The 22,762-nt window shown below is 43.6% G+C and overlaps 1 protein-coding gene across 5 annotated transcripts in view; it reads right to left on the bottom strand.

Moving 5' to 3' along the window:
- The window catches only part of SPECC1 (sperm antigen with calponin homology and coiled-coil domains 1), a 334,491-nt gene that overhangs the window by 229,833 nt on the left and 81,896 nt on the right, over positions 1-22,762 (bottom strand). For all 5 annotated transcript variants that reach the window (XM_033921588.1, XM_033921589.1, XM_033921586.1 and 2 more), the window contains exon 3: positions 5,722-5,857. In XM_033921588.1, the coding sequence (XP_033777479.1) occupies positions 5,722-5,857 (136 nt within the window). The remainder of the gene's footprint in view (positions 1-5,721; positions 5,858-22,762) is intronic.

Below are 22,762 nucleotides of genomic sequence, written 5' to 3'. Positions count from 1 at the left end.
GAAAAAGCAATTTCCATAATCCAACCCTTGGATTACTAGTGCATGAAACAATGTTTGTATATCTTTCTTATCCAAGAAAGGTCAAGAGTCTTACATTTACAGTTCAATCATTTATATTGTTCATAGCGGATTACATACAAAGAACTAGATTAATTAAACTAGGATATACATAAACAACAAGACATTATCCCATTATTAACTAGTAAGATAAGATTACATTTCTTAAAACAGACAAAAAAAAAGTTTTAAGTGCTTTTTGAATTGGCAAGACTGACCATACAGAGGCAGCCTGATAAGGAAAGGGAGACAGTAAACTTTTAGATACAATTCCCTTTAAACTGGAAGCTAAGAGCCAGAGTCTATAATTGGCGCCGTCACCAGCCACCTATAAAATGGCCACCAATCATTTGTCAACCACACAACGGCACCGTTTATAGCATCACAGCTTCATGAAAGGTAGACACTGGAAATATAGGCCAGGGTTTTAAAAGCTTACATTTCCGGCATCTACCTTTCACATGAATCGCAGCTACAGAGGCGTTTTACGACACCTAATGCCACTTCTGGCATTAGATGCAGTATAAAACATCTCCACAGCTGTTTTTCTAGGCGCCTACATTATAAAACAAACCAACCTATTTTAATCCGGTTTAAATGGTTGTTTCTACTTCAGTTAGGCGTTAGTAGGGCGCCTACCAGTGCCAGTAGCATAGTAAGGGTTGGAAGTGCCCGGGGCGGTAGCGGCCCTTCGCACCCTCCTGCGCAGTTTCCACATCCATATGTCACACTCAAGCCCTCCCTTTCCACCCCGGTACCTCTTTAAATCTTCGTCAGCATGAGCAGCTTCTCTGGCCTGTTGCTCATGCTGGCATTGACTTTCCCTCTGATGCCACTTCCTGGCCCTGCGACCCGGAAGTGATTTCAGAGGGAGCCAGGCCAGCGCAAGCAGCAGGCTAGAGTAGTTGCTTGTGCTTTCAAAGATTTTAAAGAGATACAGGGGTCAGGGAGGGCGCGAGCATGGCATGGGGGGGCGGAGAGGCGTGACCGCCCCCACCAAGATGGCAACTGGGGCAGTTCACACCCCCTTACTAAGCGCCACTGGCTGAGGCTGACAAAGCGCCACTGGCTGAGGCTGACAAGAGTCACAGAAGAAGTCTGTAGTGTAGCAGAGGGTCCTAGAGCAGGGGTAGGCAATTCCGGTCCTTGAGAGCCAGAGCCAGGTCAGGTTTTCAGGATATCCACAATAAATATGCACGAGATAGATTTGCATCTCAAGGTGGCAATGCATGCAAATCCATCTCATACATATTCATTGTGGATATCCTGAAAACCTGACCTGGCTCCGGCTCTCGAGGACAGAATTGCCTACCCCTGTCCAGGAGGAAAAGCCAGAGCTGGCAATAAAGAAGAGGCAGACTGTGGGGACTGCAATGGAAGAAGTGGCTGGGTGCTTGTTAATGTTTTTTTTTAATTTTTTTTTTTTTGGGGGGGGTTGTGAGTGACAAGTTCTAAAATCTAACAATTTTTGATCCCACTATTAGCAATGCATTTCTGTATATAGCACCCCCCAAAAAACCACAAAAAAACCAAACCACCACACATGTAGGATTACCAGATTTTTGGTTGACAAAAAGAGGACGTGTGGCTCCGCCCTGCTCTGCCCCTGGTCCCACCTCGTTCCGCCCACAACCCTGCCTCATTCTGCCCTCTCTCCCCCCAACTCTGACCCCACACAAATATCTGTTCGGGACCACGTCTGGAGGGCATCTGTGCAAGTACGGATGCGACACAATGATGTCACCCACATATGATGTCACTGTGCCGCATCTTTGCGTGCACAGATGTCTTCCAGATGCGGCCCCAATTTCAACCCTTTTCAAAACCCATGTCCAGGTAAATCCGGACATCTGGTAACCCTACACATATGGTAATTGATTTAGTTTAGTATAATTAATTTTTTATAGCAAACTAGCTGATCACCCAGCATTAGCCGGATATTTATTTATCCCAATCTTCCGATATTGGATTGGTTTTTACACGTCACCCCCTTCTCACCCCCACAGTATTTTTTCCCAGATAGTAAGTCATATGTATACCAAGTTTGGTTGAAATCTCTCCATGCGTTTCAAAGTTATGCTGGAATATCCTATATAATAAAACGCTAGCCGCGCATGCGCACTCATACCTGCGTGATCTGTGATCCCTGATCCGTGATCCATAGCTAACGTTCCCTCTCTCGCAGACCGCAAGGTGATGTGCGGTCTTGCCGGCTCTGGCTCCCTTATTTTAAAGTTCACAGCGGCGGCGGTGGCTCCTCTCCCGGCTCCCTTACACTTAGAGCGCCTCCTGCCCCCTCCCCCTCTCCGGGATGAACCGAGAAATAGACCAAAGGAGTCTGAGTCCTTTGTGGCCCCCCCTTCCCTTCCCGCGGACCCGACTACGAACCTGGTGATTTCAGCAGCGTGTGCAGCAGTCTTCACACGCTGCTTCGGGCCCTTCTACTGCCCTGATTTGCTCTGCCGCGTCAGGGACGTGCCAGAGTAAATCAGGGCAGTAGAAGGACCCGAAGCAGCATGTGAAGACTGCTGCACACGCTGCTGAAATCACCAGGTTCGTAGTCGGGTCCGCGGGAAGGGAAGGGGGGGCCACAAAGGAATCAGACTCCTTTGGTCTATTTCTCGGTTCGTCCCGGAGAGGGGGAGGGGGCAGGAGGCGCTCTAAGTGTAAGGGAGCCGGGAGAGGAGCCACCGCCGCCGCTGTGAACTTTAAAATAAGGGAGCCAGAGCCGGCAAGACCGCACATCACCTTGCGGTCTGCGAGAGAGGGAACGTTAGCTATGGATCACGGATCAGGGATCACAGATCACGCAGGTATGAGTGCGCATGCGACGTGGCTGAATCACTGTCGAGGCTGGCAGTTTTTCAGCTTCACGGAAAGTAAAGGGAGAGAAGGCTGGGAACATGTTGGGACATGGGGACTATCCAGAGCCTTGGCATCGGGCTGTGAGAAGGGAAGTTCCCGGACCATGACTCCCAGGCCGGGAACACCCCCCTCATGGCTGGCACCCGGGGTGGACTGCCCCATGCCCTCCCCTTGATACGCCACTGTATAAAGATAGATTTTGTTTGAAAATCATTGGTATTTTTGCGAGCGACCATGTAATGCCCATGTAAAATATGAGCGATTGTTTACATGCTCCACTTAGAAGAAACATAGGTTAGGACTAACTACTGTGCAGTCAGTCGGGGAAAAGCACTGAAAAATGAAAATGATTTAATAGCTCCCCACCCCCATCAGACCCCAAAATTGACATTCTGTAAATGCCTAAAACTGGACACTGCATACCCTCAGTGATTCTTAAACCTGTCCTGGGAGACCCCAAGCCAGTCGGGTTTTCATGAACTCCCTTTATTTTCCATCTCAATGTATTTAATAATTTTCCTCTCCCCATTTTTGCCCTTTCGTATCATGTACGTCAATGCGTAAGTGCTTCCCTCCTTTTAGCTTAGACATGTTTTTATTTCTATTTTTTAATTTTTATATTCTATTTTATTGTTAACCGTTTAGATACCTGTATGATGAACAGTATATCAAAAATAAAGAAACATGAAACTTAATGAATATGCACGAGGCAGATTTGCATACCTATCACCTCTATTGTGTGCAAATCTGCCTCGTGCATATTCATTAGGGAAATCTTAAAAATCCGACTGGCTGGGGTCCGCCAGGACAGGATTAAGAACCACTGCCATACCTTATCCTTCCACAGCCTATAAAGACACTGGTGTTCCTCAGGACCATTAAGACTGATAAAACTGTGCTCTCATCCTGGACCCCCTTTCCTTTTTTATTTTTTTAATACAGCCCTTTTGGATGCAAGAGTTTTCTCATTAATCTCAGATAATTTCAGTCAGCACAGCAGAATAATGAGACCTGTGTTGGCTTTGGGAAAGTGGCTTTGCTCAATTACATTTTGTGCTTATCTAAAAAGAAAGCAATTTTTCCAAGACCTCATCACACAATGTCTCACTGCTGGTTGCTTTGAAAACACTGGCACATCATGTAAAGGCCACACTAATGATATCAAATTAACTTTGCACTTGCGGGGTCAGGCATTTCCCCCCAAGATGTCGAGGGGATGGATAAAAGTATGCATTTTCTGAGCTCACAGAAGGAACATTGATTATTTCTACAAAAGGTGGTTCTATGTAGAGATGAGGTCACTGCATTATTTTGCATCTATTAAGAGCTGAAATTCTTAAAGAGCAGCTGGAGCCACTGGAAAAAAAAAACCTTCTCATCCTCTGATTCTCCTTGCAAAACCTGGCTAGGGAAAGTCTGGTTCTGGGTTAGCAAAGGGTTCTTAGCTTCATGTATTTGCTTATACTGCCACCTGGAGGTGTGTGTCATTTTACATGTTCCAGTAAAGCTCTCACATAAACATAATAGTCTACTTTATGCTGTAAATGTTTTGTTTTGTTTTTTTAACTATTATCTGACCATAACGTAGAGAAACCATTCTCCTTTTGCTATTTCTTGAGAAATGTCATACGATAACAGGACAGCTCATATCTTTCAAAGAAATCCAGAGTGCAGGAGTTAATGCAATATGGATGTTTAGAAGCTGTTGCAAATTTATTCAGTGCTCAGTGGGGAGCAGGAAATTTGTTTCATTTTTCTCCCCTTTTTATTCTCTACGATACACACTGTGGTAACCTCTGAAGGCGGCATGTTTTATGCCGAAACATGGTTTCATGTTGAATTTTATAAATGCACGGATTATTTGTGACAACAGAAATAAAGGACCATTAAACTCAGGCAAGGAGTCATCTTGTTGCTTTTTGCTTGTGGACTTTTTGTAGTGTTGGTGTTCTATCTACATATAAATTATTTATGAAAGCACTAAGCACTTTACAACAGTTTTACTAATTTAAGAAAGACCACAAAGACGTTAAAGTACATATAGAGGGGGCAAATGAAGAAGTCATAGCCATTAAGATATTTGTGTCACCGAACAAAAAACGGATGACCAAATGGCATGTCTGAAGCCCTAAGAAATTATATATAAAATAGTTCGTTGCATTGACTTTTGAGATCGGCTACAAGAAGTATTGGTCAATGTTTTAGGATTGACTGGGATATTTACTATCTACATATAACACATACTCTAAGAAGTGTATGTGCACAATATGCAAATAATGCACACTTATTAACCAATGATATTCATTTCAAGCGAAAGACCACAGAATGTGTCACTGCTCCTGTTCAGTGGTGTAGTAAGGGGGGGGGGGAGTCCTCCAGCACTCCTCCTACTCTCCACCCCCTGCTCCTTCCCCTCCCCACCTCTTCACCAGCACGAGCAGAAACTCCAACATTAGCTCTCCCTCTCATGTCACTTCCGGGTCCCATACCTAGGAAGCGACGGAGGGAGAGCATTTCCAATGTGGGCAACAAGTTAGTGATGCTGCTCGCATCGGGAAAGTTAAGGAGGTATGGGGGGAGGGAAGGAGCATGTGCAAGGCATGGTGCCCCAGGCACCTCTCACCCTCACTACACCACTGGGTGCACTTAACCATGGACAAATGAAGCACTTTTCCCATTTGCAAGAACTTATCAGAGATGGGATGTACTGCTCCCCCCCCCCACCACCCATGTCACTGCACAATTTGGCAATAAGCAGAAGCCAGCTCAAAGAGTTCAGGGTTTGACAGAATCACTCACCTGTGCTGCTCTTCAGCCGGCTGTCCGTCACCTCCGAAACTGCTCCTGTGGTGATGGTTTTCTTCAGGCGGGAGGTGGTGGCGGCAGAGGTGCTCCTGGGTTTGCTCAGGTGGTCATCACTGCTGGCTCGTTTCAGCTGTCAGAGGTAAGGATCAAGGAATTATGTTTTGGAATTTTATGCAGCGCAGCAAGATTGTCCTAGGAGTTATTCTTAAAAGGAGAATGTGTCAGTTAGATATTTAACTCTGATTACTGTTGTTAAACAGGTGCATCTCCAGCAATATTTAGGATGCTACATAGGACTTTTAAATGTGGGATTTTTAGGGTATAAAGAGCCACTAACTGCTGATTTGATTGGAGTGCAAAGTTCATTCTGTCTTATAGAGACTTGAATAAAGGTGGAAGGTCCAGTTCTATCATCTCAGATTTGCACGGTGGATTTAAGTGTGTACCGATCCCAAGGTAACTAAAATGGGAATGTATGGGGGGAGGGGAGAGGGGGGATGTGATTTTAATTTTAATTAGATTAGACAATTTAAGTTGATATTGTATTTGTTATTTTATACAATTAAAGCCACAGAATACAGATTTTTGTTTCTTTGATTACTAAATCTGTTTCATGTCATTATTTTATTTCTTATGTTAGAACTGTACTCCATTTTGAAGCGTTATGAATTCCTGAAATATAAACAAGGAAATAAGTTCCGTCTTAAAGGATGTGAAGAAAAGATGGCTTTGGGATCCTATTAGTTTTCAAGACTCCAATGTTGGACTCTGCCATCTCCTCTTCCTTGACCACCAAAAACATAGGGGTGAAAGCAAAGGGATCAGCATAAATGTCTATTCACAAAGGTGGTTTGGGGAAAAGTTAGCATCCACTTTATTCATTCATCTATATAATAAAAGGCTAACTCGCGCATGCGCACTCCTATCAGCGTGCTTCCGTGATCCGTATGTCCGTGGCCGGCAAGAGTGCACATGCAAGCTTACAACAGCCCGCACTCACGGTCTGGCAGGCTCACTACAGTTTTTCGCAGTGGCGGCTCACCTGCTCCGCCTTCCTCTTCCTGCCAGTCTCAGCCGGCCTCACTCCTGGCAGCCCTGAACCTGTTCTCCGTTCCTCGCACGACGGGCCAGTGAGTGGCGCGGCGGGGGCAATGCAGGTGGAGACTGTTGTTGGCGGCGACTCTTGGCGTCGGAGACGGAGGGAAGGGGGGTGGGAGGCAAGAAGTTCGGCAGCATAAACGCAAATTGTTTGCAGTGCGAGCAGGAGGAGGGTGATACCGAAGCCATTACTCCGGAGTTTTACAGCGAGATCCCGGAATACACCCTCCCCTACGAGCAGGCATAGGAAAGGGGTGTGGCAAAAGGGGGAAAGCAAGGAAAGGCTGCCCAATCTCCTGTGGGGACCTGATGTGTCCTGTGTCCGTCCGTGGCCGCGGATTCAGGCGTATGCGCCAGTTAAGGAGCGGCGCTGGCGGCGGATGGCGGAAGGAGGGCTCATGGTCCTGCCGCCGCTGCCGCTCCTGTTCACAGCAAGTCGCCGACTCCCCCCCCCCTTCCCGCAACAACCGCTACCACTCCTGTTCAAAGCGGCCTGCTGAGGTTAGCGGCCGGCTGTAACGAACCTCGCAGGCCGCTCTCCACATGGTAGCACGTTCCCTCTGACGCGATCGCCTCAGAGGGAACATGCTACCGAGTTGGAGAGCGGCCTGCGAGGTTCGTTACAGCCGGCCGCGAACCTCAGCAGGCCGCTTTGAACAGGAGCGGTTGCGGGAGGGGGGGGCGTTTTAACAGGAGGAGTCGCCGAAAAAAACCTTCAGCCGCAGCAGGCCAGCACGTGGGAAGGAAAGGGGGAGGGGCCGAACGGAGCAGGGCAGCTCAAGGTAAGAAGGGAATGGGGGGTGGGGGAAAATGCTTCTACTACTCAGCAGGGACCTGGAGGGGAAGGGAAATACCGCTGCTGCTTCTGCAGAGGAAAGTGGTGGTGGGGGAGAGAAGGGAATGGGGGGTGGGTGGGGAAAAATGCTGCTACTACTTCTCAGGGATCTGGAGGGGAAGGGAAATATCACAGCTGCTTCTGCAAAAGAAAGTGGGGGGGGAGAGAAGGGAATGGGGGGTGGGGGAAAATGCTGCTACTGCTTCAGCAAGGACCTGGAGGGGAAGAGAAATACGCTGCTGCTTCTGCAAAGGAAAGTGGGGGGGAGAGAAGGGAATGGGGGTGGGTGGGGGGAAATGCTGCTACTACTTCACAGGGATTTGGAGGGGAAGGGAAATATCACTGTTGCTTCTGCAAAGGAAAGGGGGGGGGGAGACACAGAAAGAAATACAGACAGACAAAGGAGGCTAGGGAGAGAGACAGACAGAAATAAAGACAGACAGGGGACCAGAGAGAGACAGAAAAAAAGACAGACAGACAAAGGGTGCCAGGGAGAGAGAGAGAAAAATTGCAGGAGGGAGAGAGACAGAAAGAAAGGAAGAAAGAGACAGGAGCAGGGAGAGAGACATAAATAAAGAAAGACAGACAGCCATATATTCTAGCACCCGTTAATGTAACGGGCTTAAACACTAGTGTTTCTATAAAGGCCCAAAGCAAATGCGCAAAACACTCAATCAACAACATTCAAAACAAATATATAGCAAATAAAAAGTAACCTAAAATAGTCAAAACAAACAAACTCGGTCATACTGGAGGAAGACAGATGTGGTCCCTCTCCACAAAAGTGGAAGTAAGGAAGAGGTAAGGAACTATAGGTCGGCAAGTCTGACTTCTGTGGTAAGTAAATTACTGGCAATGCTTTTCAAACAGAGAATAGTGAAGTATCTGGAATCCAATTAATTACAGGTCCCAAGGCAACATAGCTTCACTAGAGGCAGGTCTTGTCAGACAAATCTGATCAATTTCTTTGATTGGGTGACCAGAGAGTTGGATAGAGGGAGAGCACTAAATGTGTATTTAGATTTTAGGATAGCCTTTGACATGGTTCTAAACAGACATCTAACAAATAAACTGAATGCCCTCAGAATGGGCTCCAAAGTGACAAACTGGGTCAGGAACTGGTTCAGTGGAAGGTAACCGAGGATAGTGGCAAACAGAGCTCACTGTGAGGAAAGGGATGTTACCAGTGGTGTGCAGCAATGTTCAGTTCTTTTTCACTTATTTGTAAGCGATATTGCTGAAGGGCTATCTGGTTAGGTTTACCTTTTTGCAGACGATACCAAAATCTGCAATAGGGTGAACAACATGAGGACTGAGGAATGGTCTGAAATTTGGCAGCTAAGATTTAATGCTAAGAAATACATTTGGGCTGCAAAAACCTCCGCGTGTGCGGATCACCGGACTGGATGGACCCCAGGTCTGATCCGGTGCAGGCATTTCTTATGTTCTTATGGGACTTGCGTGGAATTGTATGTGGTGATCTGCAGGTGACCAAACACGTAAAAAAAGTGACTGCAAAAGCTAGGATGATGCTTGGGTGCATAGGGAGAGGAATAGCCAGTAGGAAAAAGGAGGTAAAAATGCACCTTTATAAGACTCTGGCAAAACCACATTTAGAATACTGTGTATAATTTTAGAGACTGCACCTTCTTTTTTTTTTTTTTAGTTCATTAGTTTTTATTGAATATTATAAGAGATTTACAGAAGGCAGTTCAAACACACAAAATCTGAATAAGACACAGTGGTATAGAAAAAGTCCATATCTACAATCATTTACATACAACCAGATTAATAAAAAGAATCTAGGGTATGTGTAACTGCTAATAGAAGATATATGAAAGGCAGAAAAGCAGGGAGAGTGAAATAAGAGAGAGGGAAAGAAAGAGGGAGAAAAAGAAAAAGAGATAGATAGATAGATAGAGATAGAGAGGCAGAAGTGTCTACTGGTTAGAATGAACAAATGAATCTAAGAATGACCAAGGTGATTTATTTCGCACCATGTTTGTGGAGAGTCGAGAAATCATGTTTTTCTCATATGCATAAGATTCAAATTTGTGATACATGCTCAGAGAGTTCCACCAAAAGGTGTAGTCAAGTAGCGAGGATGATTTCCAATTTTTCAGAATATGCATAAGAGCTGTTACAAACATGGCATCAATGAGTTTAGGTGGGCAGTTTGTTTGTGCGAAACAAGGGTGTTGAGAACGAAGAATTACAATGTCCATGGAAATCTCTTCTGAACACTTAGTAATAGATTTTATAGTGTCCCAAATACGAATCCAGAAGGAGTGAACTATAGTGCAATGAAAAAGCATGTGATCGAGAGTTCCAGACTCTTTCAAACAGTTCCGGCAGGTGGAGTCTTGTTTTAGCTTCGCTTTCCACATGCGATATGGGGTCCATACTGCATTCCACATAACGAAGAACATTGATTGCGAGACTCTGGAAGATAGGAGAGGACGGTTTGTGGAGGACCAGAAAAGTTCCCAATCTATATCAGAAAGCGTAGTCTGCAGAATCGAGTCCCATTGGTTCATTGATTGAGGTGAAAAGGTGAAAGAGTGAACCCTTAGAATACTATAAAAAAAGAGATATCGCACCTTCTAAAAGATATAAATAGGATGGAGTCAGCCAAGAGGGTGGCTACTAAAACAGTCAGTGGCCTTTGTAATAAAGCATATGGGGACAGACTTAAAGATCTCAGTAAGTATACTTTAGAGCAGTGTATCACATACTAGTGTGCCGCTGCAGATTCCAGGTGCGCCACATGATGCCAGCAAGGAGGAGAGACGCCGGCTGACTGCTTACAGGACACGTCTCGCATAGTAAGAGGCATGTCCTGTAGGCAATCAGGCGGTGCCAGCATCTCTCCTCCTCTTTCTGCACTTACCCTCCTCCAGGATCCCTCACTGATGAAGTAACAGGTTCAGCATCACAGCTGGAGGGCCTCCGCACATTTGCGGACATCGACATGATGACACGCATGCATATGACATTGGATTGATGTCTGTGCACTTTCGGATGCCTTCTGGCCAGGGTATTGAGTTTAGTGGGCCACGGCACCAAAATGTTTTCAGGACACTGCTTTAGAGGAAAAGCAGGAAAGAGGGAAGACATGACAGCCACATAGCGGGAGGAAGACAGGATCGGCTGGTGACCTGCCTACCCAGAGCGAAGATAGAAGATATAGTGAGCCACATCGACAGGATCATCGACAGCATGGAAGAGGAAGATATGGCGGTGGTAATCCACATGGGGACAAACAATGTGAGCAACAGGAACTACAGCAGAGAAGGACTTAAGGACCAGTTCCAGATGCTAGGAGGGAACTGAAGACCGAACACTGAGGGTAGCGTTCTCAGAGATCCTGCCGGTACCTAGGGGTGACGAGAAGAGGCAGACGGAGCTCAAGCAGTCAATGCATGGATGAGGCGCTGGTGTGAGGAAGGATTCCACTTTGTGTGGAACTGGATGACATTCTGGGGGGTAAGAACAAGCTATACAGGAAGGATGGACTCCCACCTCAGCGGAGACGGAATGAGGCTACTTGCAAGCAACATCAAGAGAGAAATTGAGAAGTTTTTAAACTAGGAAGATGGGGAAAGCCGACAGTTCAGGAAACGGTATACCCAGAGGATTCGTGCAGGAAGATAGCGGGGAAGACTCACCGGATCATAGGCAAGACAGAAATCCTGATGGATCGAAAGGGACAAGAGGGAAGGAAATGTAAGAAAGTAACAGGCCACAAACTCAAGTGTATGCATACGAACGCAAGGAGCCTAAGGAATAAGATGGGAGAATTGGAAGCTATGGCACAAAAAGATAACTTTGACATCATCGGCATTACGGAAACATGGTGGAACGAGGAAAACGTCTGGGACACTGTGCTACCGGGATACAAGCTATACCGCAGAGATGGAGTAGGTCAAAAAGGTGGGGGAATTGAGTCTACCGGAAATGAAAAATAAGTTAGAGTCTCTATGGGCCAAAATTCTGGGAATAAATGGAACGGAAACAAAGATCGGCATCTACTACCGACCCCCAGAGCAGTCTGAAGAAACGATGGACGAGATTAAATGCAACTGCAAGGGAGGCAATGCAGTCATCATGGGTGACTTCAATTATCCAGGGGTAGACTGGAACCTAGGTACCTCCGGCTGCAGTAGGGAGACCAAGTTCCTGGATGCTGTAGACGATTGCTTCCTGGAACTTGTCAAGGAAAATACAAGAGGAAATGCAATTCTGGACTTAATTCTAAATGGACTACGAGGACTGGTGCAAGGCGTAGAAGTAGAAGGGACGCTAGGAAGCAGTGATCACAATATGATCCGTTTCGACCTGGACATAGGGGCAAAACTGATCCAGAATTACGGCCATGGCACTGAAATTCCAAAAAGGAAATTATGAAGCGATGAGACTCATGGTGGGGAAGAAGATTAAGAAGAGGATAAGCACTGTAAAAATCGCTAGAGCAAGCATGGTCCCTTTTTAAGGTCACAGTCATTGAAGCGCAAAATCTATATACACCACGTATCAACAAGGGATCCAAGAGGAAAAAGAACAAAGAACTGGCATGGCTCACTGTAGCGGTGAAGGAAACGATCAGAGACAAGAAGACTTCGTTTAAGGAATGAAAAAGATCAAAAACAGACGAAAACTGGAAAAAGCACAAATACCAAAGAAGGTGCCATAAGGCGGTAAGAGGGGCCAGAAGAGACTACGAAGAAAAAAATAGACAAGGAGGCAAAAAAACTTCAAGCCGTTCTTTCGATATATTAAGGGGAAACAACTCACGAAGGAAGCAGTGGGGCCATTGGATAACCAAGGAATAAAGGGAGTGCTAAAGGAGGACAATGCCATCACCGACTAACTGAACACATTTTTTGCATCTGTATTTACTACATACCAGAAGCAGACAGGCTATATGCAGGAAACGAAGATAGGAAACTGACAAGTCTAGTAAAGGTATGCAGGCATATTGATAGGCTTAAAATTGATAAATCCCCGGAACTGGATGGCATCCATCCAAGGGTAATCGAGGAACTGAAAGGGGCTATAGCTGAACTGCTACAACTAATAGCCAATCTGTTGATCAAATCAAGAAGGATTCTGGAAGACTGGAAAGTGGCAAATGTTACACCGATCTTCAAGAAAGGTTCGAGGGGAGAACCAGGAAACTACACACCGGTGAGTCTGACCTCGGTACCAGGAAAGATGGTAGAGGCGCTGATAAAGGACCCCATCATTGATCACCTAGACTGATGAGGACCAGCCATCACAGCTTCAGCAAAGGAAGATCTTGCTTGAAGAACTTGTTGCATTTCAAGGGAGTAAACAAGGAGATAGACAAGGTCGACAATGTAATCCCTCTGGTCCTTAAAAGCTTTTTTCCTTCTGAAATGGAGTGGAGTGAATTAAGATAATATTCTTTTAAGACTATTGTAAGTACTGTATTTATAAAATTCATTTTCTTTCCGTCCCTCAAGTCTTGGCAGTAAGGTTTTTTTCTCCATTTCCTTGCCAATATCCCTGGCATCTCAGAAGTTTTAAATTGGCATTGAAACCAAATTATTTGTATTTGGCTGATGCAAGCTAGGGTTTTCTAGGAGAAGCAACAGCTTCCATAATTTCAGATTCATTCCAGAGTTCTGTCTGCTAATTCAGAGATTAACAATTACCTTGAATTTATAAAATCTGGATTTTCAGAAGGCGTTCGACAAGGTCCCACATGAACGACTACTTAAAAAAAAATTGCGAGCCATGGAATCGAGGGTGAAATAATCACATGGATTAAAAACTGGTTGGCAGATAGGAAACAGAGTGGGAGTAAATGGACAATACTCTGACTGGAAAAGCGTCACGAGTGGAGTGCCGCAAGGTTCGGTGCTTGGCCTCGTGCTCTTCAACATATTTATAAATGACCTGGAAATTGGTACGACGAGCGAGGTGATTAAATTTGCAGATGATACAAAGTTATTCAAAGTAGTGAGGATGCAGAAGGATTGCCAAGACCTGTAATGTGACAAAACACACTCAAGAAATGGGCCGTGACATGGCAAATGAGGTTTAACGTGGATAAGTGTTAGGTAATGCATGTCGGTAACAAAAATCTTATACACGAATACAGGATGTCTGGTGCAGTACTTGGAGAGACACCCCCCCTCCCCCCAAGGAAAGAGACTTGGTCAACAAGTCAATGAAGCAGTCTGCGCAATGCGTGGTGGTGGCAAACAGGGTGAACAGAATGCTAGGAATGAGATCAGAGAAGGTTATCATGCCTCTGTACCGGGCCATGGTACACCTCCACCTGGAACACTGTGTCCAGCACTGGTCGCTGTACATGAAGGACATGGTACTACTTGAGAGGGTCCAGAGAAGAGCGACTAAAATGGTTAAGGGACTGGAGGAGTTGCTGTACAGTGAGAGATTAGAGAAACTGGTCCTCTTCTCCCTTGAAAAGAGGAGACAGAGGGGAAATGATCGAAACATTCAAGATAATGAAAGGAATAGACTTAGTAGATAAAGACAGGTTGTTCACCCTCTCCAAGGTAGAGAGAATGAGAGGGCACTCTCTAAAGTTAAAAGGGGATAGATTTTGTAGACACGTAAGGAAGTTCTTCTTCACCCAGAGGTTGTTATAGGGGAAAACACTCTCCAGGGATTCAAAACAAAGTTAGACAAGTTCCTGCTGAACCAGGACGTACACAGATAAGTCTAGACTCAGGGCACTGGTCTTTGAACTAAGGGCCGCTGCATGAGCGGACTGCTGAGCATGATGGACCACTGGTCTGACCCAGCAGCAGCAATTCTTATGATCTTAAAATATATATGTGGCATAAATGCGCATAAAGCGAGTCTTTTTCAATTGAAAGGGAACTCTGGAATGAGGAGGCATAGGTGAAAGGGGATAGACTCAGAAGTAGCCTCAGAAAGTACTTTTTCATGGAAAGGGTGTTGAATGCATGGACTGGCCCTCTCAGTAGAGGTAATAGAGACAAACACGCTAAGACATGTATACATAGGATCTCTATAGGGGGAGGAAGGGATAATAGATGGCATGGACAAGACTAGATAGGCCATATGATCTTTATCTGACTTCACTTTTTCTTTGTTTTGGAAAATGCTTTGATAGGCAAAATGGCTTCCAAGAGGTTATAAAAGTGAGCACATTCTTTTTCCAGATCTACTGCTTTAAGAAACTCTGAACAGAGTTGGCACATCATGCTTCAAAGGAGAAAGCAAAGAGGGATTTATATTCCCCGACTCTGCAGATTGCTTTCCCAGCTCATATACCAGACTAGGTTCAAGTACAAGATATAGCATATAAAGGGCATAAAGACTAGGAGAGGATGTTAAATTATTAGTTTTTTCCCCTGGTCCCGTCACTGCTGAAACTTAGCTTTAATCGTGGAACCCACAGTGAGAGAGACAGGCCAGAAACACACTGGAGACTGATTTTATAAATTCAAGGGGATTGTTAGTCTCAGAATTAGCAGACAGAATTCTGGAATGAATCTGGCATTATGGAACCTGTTGCTTCTCCTAGAAACCCCTAGTTTGCATCAGCCAAAAACAAATAATTTGGTTTCAATGCCAATTTAAAACTTCTGAGATGCCAGGGATATTGGCAAGGAAATGGATGAAAAAAACTAACTGCCAAGACTTGAGGGAGGGAAGGAAAATTAATTTTATAAAATACAGTACTTACAATACTCTTAAGAATATTATCTTAATTCACTCCATTTCAGAAGGAAAAAAGCTTTTAAGGACCAGAGGGATTACAATCAATCAGTTCCACCAGCTGATAACCAATAGGTTTTTTCCCCCAAGTTGTAATTAGTCCAATTTTTAAATTATTCTATTCTCTTAAAAGTTTAGAATTAATTTTACTTACTGCACACACAGACAATTGAAAAGTAATGAGTGCCTCTGTTTTTCTTTCCAAGAAGTAGACATGGCAACGCTGTGCTGGTTCTTGTGAATCTCATACTTGACGTTCTGAACCTGCAGTTGGACTACCGTAGTCGTTATTGTTGCGTCATAGCGAGAAGAAAAACTTCATGGCCAAATGAAGAAGACGTGTCTGTGAGAGTACGCCAGAGGTGTGTTGTTGAATTTTGTGTTTCACCCAGGGCAAGTTTAACCAATAGGCCCAGTAGGCACATGCCTAGGGCCCGAAATGGTCAGGGGGGCCCAATGAAAGAGGGCATCAACATTGTTTTTTCCAAACGGTGATGGGCCCCTCCAGCATCGATCAGCAATGCGGGCCCCCCTCCCCCATCGACGGAAAGACAGACAAGCAAGCAACGTGGGTAAGAAAGGCAACAGGAACTGTAATTTTGCAAGCAGTACTGCTTGCCCAAAGCTTCCCTCTGACGTAGCTTCCTGTTTCCACCTGGGCTGGCACATGGTGGGGTGGGGCGGGGCAAGGGGCCCAGTGTACTTGTGTGCCTATGGGCCCTCGATGAATTAATCCTGCCCTGGTTTCACCACTGTATCTTTGCCGTAATAGTTCGAGTTTCATTACCACTCTTTCCAATTTTAACACAAAATTCAATCAGACTAGTCCCAAATATATCTTGCAGAAAGCAATTTCCACTACAGTGCATCTCCTCTATGGAGTTCCACAGAATTCAGTTCTCTCAATCTCTAAATATTCAAATCCACATTTAGAGATCAGTTAGATTTATGCCAATGATATTCAGCTCTTTATTACAGTTAGTCAAGATCAATGGGTAGATACAAGATTACATTTCAACCTTGTAGAGATGCAAACTGAATGGAGACTTACTGTATTTGTTAAATTTCAATAAGACAGACAATTGTTGATGTTAACCATAGTTGCCTGTTAAAACCAGGATAAACACCCATCAAATGTTCATCCCATCTTCCAAGGGAGAAGTACAAGTGAACATTCAATACTCTCTTCACCTACATTGTCATACGAACCTGAACGCCCTTCCAACACCCATAAAATCTGAACTAAACTACCCCACCTTCAGAAAAAAACTGAAATATTTGACCAATTCCTTTCTAATTAAAGACCATGCACTCTCTCCAACAATGATGTTATTCTCCCAGTGCATTTCATTCACTTCCTCCTGCAGCAATATAACCCTCCTGCAACTGTGCAACTCTTCCTATCGATGCATTGTATTCTTATTCGCCTGAACTGTTATAACCTTCTTCATTTTTATACTATTGTAAGTTTTCCACATGCTGTTTCATGGGCCTCTTATCTTGTAAATTGCGTTGAACCTGTACTAGAAGAGTGATTAAGAAATTCTGATTAGATTAGAATTTTGATGGAAAAGTCAGCTGGTCACAAATTGGTGACCTACAGACTTTCCTGCCTCATTCACCTCAAGCCCCAACCAATCGGGTTTGAAGACCTAGTATATGAAGTCAAACTGCAGACCTCACAGCATACCCTGAAGAAAGTCACAGCATGATAGCTGAAATATTGTTTCTATCTGACAAGAGGCAGCAAGGCCCGGAAATCTGCAACAAGTATGATTAAGGTGACCATACGTCCCGTTTTCAACGGGACAGTCCCGTTTTCGGGCCGATCGTCCCGTTGTCCTGACCCACCGCTTCGGGACACCAAAATGTCCCGTTTTCAGGGACAGCGTCCCGAAGCTGTGCACGGGGACACCAGGACGGCCGATCACATTCCCTCCCTGCCGCACCGATTGAAACACTGGGCCGCCACCGCTGCTTCTTGGCTTCTTCCCGACATCAATTTTGATGTCGGAGAAGAAGTTCGGGGCCAGCCAATCGCTGCCTGACTGGCCCAAACTTCCTCTAAGACGTCAAAATTGACGTCGGGAAGAAGCCAAGAAGCAGCGGCGGCGGCCCAGCGTTTCAATCGGCGCGGCAGGGAGGCAGACAGGTAGGCAGTGGCGGTACACGGGCGGGCAGGGGGTTTGAATCTGCGGGGGGGGGGGGGTGTTGAATCAGGCACTGGAGAGAGGGAAGGAAGTAGGCAGGCAGGCTGGCTTCGTGGGAGGGACAAAGGCAAGAGAAGACATAGGAAGGAGGCACTGAGGGCACTGGGGCCTGGGGCACTAGGGACACGGGAAGGAGGCACTGGGGGCACTAGGGACAGAGGCACGGGGGCACTAAGGACAGAGGCACGGGGGCACTAGGGACAGAGGCACGGGGGCACTAGGGACACAGGACAGAGGCACTGGGGGCACTAGGGACACGGGAAGGAGGCACTGGGGGCACGGGAAGATGATATCCAGCTCTTACACCCATTAGACACCAATAATCCTTTGGATATATCATCAATTAATATGAAACTTGAAAAAATACACCAATGGCTGAATACTAATAGACTTGCACTTAATATCAATAAATCGAATGTGATGCTTTTTCCCTGGAAGGATAATTTAAAACTAAATTTTCCAATTACTATCAAGGGTTTTCCCTTACAACAAGTATACAATATCAAGATTCTAGGGATTATTTTTGATCAAACTATCTTTTCATGACCACATCAGTAGTATTGTTAAATCCTCTTTTTTTAGGCTTCGTCAAATTCGTTCTGTTTCTCAATTTCTTTGCGCTAATTCTCTCAATATTCTTATCCACTCTCTCGTTATTTCCAAAATAGACTACTGTAATGCCCTGTTCAACGGAATAGCTCAAAATGAAATCAAACATCTACAAATCATTCAAAATGCATCCATTAAGCTCATTTTCAAAGCTAAGAAGTTCGATCACGTAACACCCCTTCTTAAGAAAGCGCACTGGCTTCCAGTTGCCCATCGGGTAACATATAAACTATGTCTGCTTACATTTAAAGCCCTTCTTTTTAAAACTCCGGCTTTCATCTACAAGTTACTAATTCCTTACACTTCCAATAGAACATTAAGATCCGCTGAACAGTATTTGCTGACGATTCCTTCCCTTAGAATTATTAATACTAGACGACAGTTGATCTTTTCAGTCACGGCCCCCCAAACTTGGAATTCTCTCCCTAGCCACTTAAGGGAAGAACCCAATATAGAAAAATTCAAAGAGCTTTCTCTTTAAAGATGCCTTTGTAAATTAGTCATTTAGTCTTCAAACTAATTTTATTTTTTTTCTCTACAATTTTATTGAAGTAATTTTTTATCTTCCCTCTCCTTATGTATCTCCCTTATTTGTTTCTTTAACTTTTAAACAAATTGTAACTCTCATCCATCTCCTCCCTTATGTTCCTAGTTTTGTTAAATTTGTCAATAGTCTCGTTAGTCTTAGTCTTGTTATTTATTGTATTATTCCCCTTATTTTGTAATTTTATTTATTTATTTTTTTTTTTTTTAGTTCAATAGTTTTTTATTGAGTATTTTTAGAAAATACAGGAAGCAGTTCAAATACATGAAGTCAAAATAAAGCTTTCTGTATAAAGAGCATATAAATCTATATTTAACTATAGAGGAACATAACAGTGAGAAAGGTTCCTACTATTAGAACTACATGTGAAGAGAATATAAGAAGAAAGTGAGGGAGAACAACAGAAAAAAGGGAGAAAGATGAAAGAAAAATAAAGAAAAGGAAATTAAAGAAAAGGAAGACAGGAGTGTCTACGAAGCAGAACGTACATAGGTATCTAGGAATGACCAAGGTGATTTGTTAAACTTCCAAGTTCGTGAGGGTTCTGGATGTAATTTTTTTCTCATATGCATATGATTCAAATCTATGGTACATACACAGAGAGTTCCACCAAAAAGTATAGTCTAATAACGAAGATGATTTCCAGTTTTTGAGAATGTGCATGAGAGCAGTCACAAACATGGTATCAATGAGTTTAGGAGGACAATTTGATTGTGCAAAGCAGGGATGTTGAGAGCGAAGGATTACAATGTCCATAGAGATCTCTTCCGAGCAGTTAGTAATAGATTGTATGGTGCTCCAAATGCGAGTCCAAAAGGATCGGACCTGTGTACAGTGAAAAAGCATGTGGTCGAGAGTTCCTACATCTTTTAAACAGTTCCATTATGTATTATGTAGAATTTAGATTAAGCGATTAATCAAATTATTATGAAACTTGAAACTTAAGGACACAGGACAGAGGCACGAGGGCACTAAGGAAGGAGGGAGGGAATAGAAAGGGACAATTGTTGGGCCTGAGTGCAGAAAGAAAGAAAGAAATGAAAGAAAGGATACACAGTAAGAAGGAAACACAACCAGAGACTCATGAAATCACCAGACAGCAAAGGTAGGAAAAATGATTTTATTTTCAATTTAGTGATCAAAACCTGTCAGTTTTGAGAATTTATATCTGCTGTCTATATTTTGCACTATATTTGTCTATTTTTCTATAGTTACTGAGGTGACATTGCATATTTTAAAGTCATCTGCCTTGACATCTTTGAAAACCCCAAATGATAATTAACATTTTCTCTGCATATGGTGTGCTTTGTAGTTTTTTTTTAATTTTAAGATTACCATTATGAATTAATATGAACATATGTGTACATGAAAAATGAATGGAAGAAATTTGGGGCGGGGCTAGGGCAGGGTTGGGGCTGGGACCGACAATTAATAGATGTCCCCTTTTGATGAAAAAAATAAATGATCACATTAAGTATGATGCCAGTTTACAGAAACCCTGAGAGAACTGGTTGACCTGGTTCTGCAGACTGAACTTACTATCAAGCCGCCTCAGAGACTTTTCTATCTCTTAAAGTTGTTTTATTTTTAATTTATCTTCTTTCATTCTTTGTATTTCTTTTTATTTTTGATCTTAGAAATGTATTACATATTTTAATCAGGTACTTTAGCTAGATTGCAAGCCTTTGGGACAGATAGGGTAGTTTTTCTCAAGTACCTAATTTCATTTTAGTTTGATACATTGTAAACCGCTTAGGTCAGTAAAATGCAGGAGCGGTAAATCAAATCTTAAATAAACAAACAAACACTTTCCCCTCTGTATTCACGGTTTCCGTTATCTATAGTTTCAATTATTTGTGATTTTCTGCCCAAAAAAATCATTTTTCGGGCTATTTAAGCTCTTGAGCCCCCCCCCCTTTAAGCCTTACCTGGTGGTCTAGCAGATTTTCAGGCAGAAGCGATCTTCCCATGCTCCTGCCTCATACAGATCGCTCACAGGAAATGACTGCCTTGAGCTCCTGTCGTCTCGAGATTATGACGGGAGCTCAAGGTACCCATTTCCTATGAGCGATATGCACAGGGCAGGAGTGTGGGAAGATTGCTTCTGCCTGAAAACCCACTAGACCATCAGGTAAGGCTCAAGGGGTAGGGGGGTTCACAGGGCTTAAAATAGCTGGGGGAAGTGGTGGTTAGGGGCAGAACCGGCCTGAATATTATTTGCAGTTTTTAATATTCGCGGGCCGGCTCTGCCCCTAACCACCACGAATACGGAGGGGGAAATGTATAACCCAGTTTCATGTGGAGAACATATTTAAAACCCAGAGACTTTTCCATTACAGGAGAAAAAGACCAATTGACTTTCCCACCAAAATTCAAATTGGTGAGCAATTGACTTTGTTGCCTGATTCACTTCAAGCCCCAGCCAATCGGGTTTGAGGACCCACTATATATAAAGACAAATTGCAGACCTCGCAGCACACCCTGAAAAAAGCTACAGCATGATGGCTGAAATGTCAGGTGTACCTGACAAGATGTAGCGAGACCTGGAAACCTGCAATAAGCAATCAATAAAATTATTATATTGCTAATGCAAGAGAAGAAAAAAGTATAGATATGTTAAAGAATACTTTCCAGGGAAAAATCAATTGGCAAATTCCTGTCCCATGCAGGCATCTATTTCGGTTGCTTCAGCGTTTTTCAAAAGTGGTCACCATTGGTTTATTTTGCTTTCACTGAGCAATTTAGGTTAAAAAAAGAAAAAAGAAAAAAACCCCCAAAACTGTACAAAAATTGTTGGGAGAACTCCTATGCTAAAATAACCTGTTTTGAGCAATCTGCTACCTCCTAGCTGTTCTTTGGAATACAAAGAAGTCAAAATGATTTTACAGTATTTTTACAATTTCTAATCACAGTAACAAAATTCCTGTAGAGCTTTTTTGAGGAAAGCCAGAGACTGGGTGACTTTAAACATCACATTCTCATTTCTTCATTTATACTCTATTTATAGAGAAATGCTTAGTATGCTTATCCTGTCCTAGAATTATACTGCCACATCATAAGCTTACAAAAGCAAGAGCTGTTACAGTGAGACTACAAACTGTGATCTGTCATTTAATTGAATGAAACATGGAAAACCAAGCCACAGAGGTTTCTGGACAAAACACGAGTCTGGCTGCCAGGATTTTAATAACACTGTAAGCTTCTTTGAGCATCATTGAGAAAGACCTACTAAAAATAATAAAGGCAAGCATTTACTCCCCTCCCTCCCCCATGGAATCTAGAGGTCAAGGTTCAGCAAGGCACTCTCCACTTACACCCGAGGCACATCTTAGATTTTCATCAACCTAAGTCAGATCACTGAATAAGGAAACTTTGAAAGGATGTTCTCCTTTTATTAAGTAATTTTATAATAGACTGGGGGGAGAGTGTGGTGCAGTGGTCAAACTCCATTCTGCTCCTTGTGACCCTGGGCAAGTCACTTAACCCCTGTTGCCCCAGGTACATTAGATAGGGTCACAAGGAGCAGTATGGGTTTGAACCCACAACCTCAGGGTGCCAAGGCTGTAGCTCTAACTCCTGTGCCACACTCTCAGAAGATAGCATGGCAAACATTGTCTGACAGATGGCAAAAATATAATTAACAAAGCAGGTGAAACATGACAAAACATGGTATGGTCAGATAGCATGGCGAGCATAGTATGACACGATTTGGCAAATATGGGAGAACATTTTCCATTTACTGATAAGCACTTATGTTTTTATTTTGTTTTTTTAAGATGCTCTTATTTTAATTATTTATTTAAAAAATGTATATACTGCCTAAAAAAAAACCCCCAAAACCTAGGCAGTTTACAATGCTTATGAATATTCTGTATAGGTTGCCTAGATTTGGGCATGGAACCCAGATCTGCATGGAGACTAGTCAGTCAGGTGCCAATAATCAATTGCTGGAGTTAATAAGCATTTAATTGACAGTAATTAGGAGTTATGCACAGATCT

Source organism: Geotrypetes seraphini, chromosome 15 (assembly GCF_902459505.1).
Source record: "Geotrypetes seraphini chromosome 15, aGeoSer1.1, whole genome shotgun sequence".
Lineage (NCBI taxonomy): Eukaryota > Metazoa > Chordata > Amphibia > Gymnophiona > Dermophiidae > Geotrypetes > Geotrypetes seraphini.
Note: the sequence above shows the minus strand (reverse complement) of the source record. Positions and strands in the feature narration are given on the sequence as shown.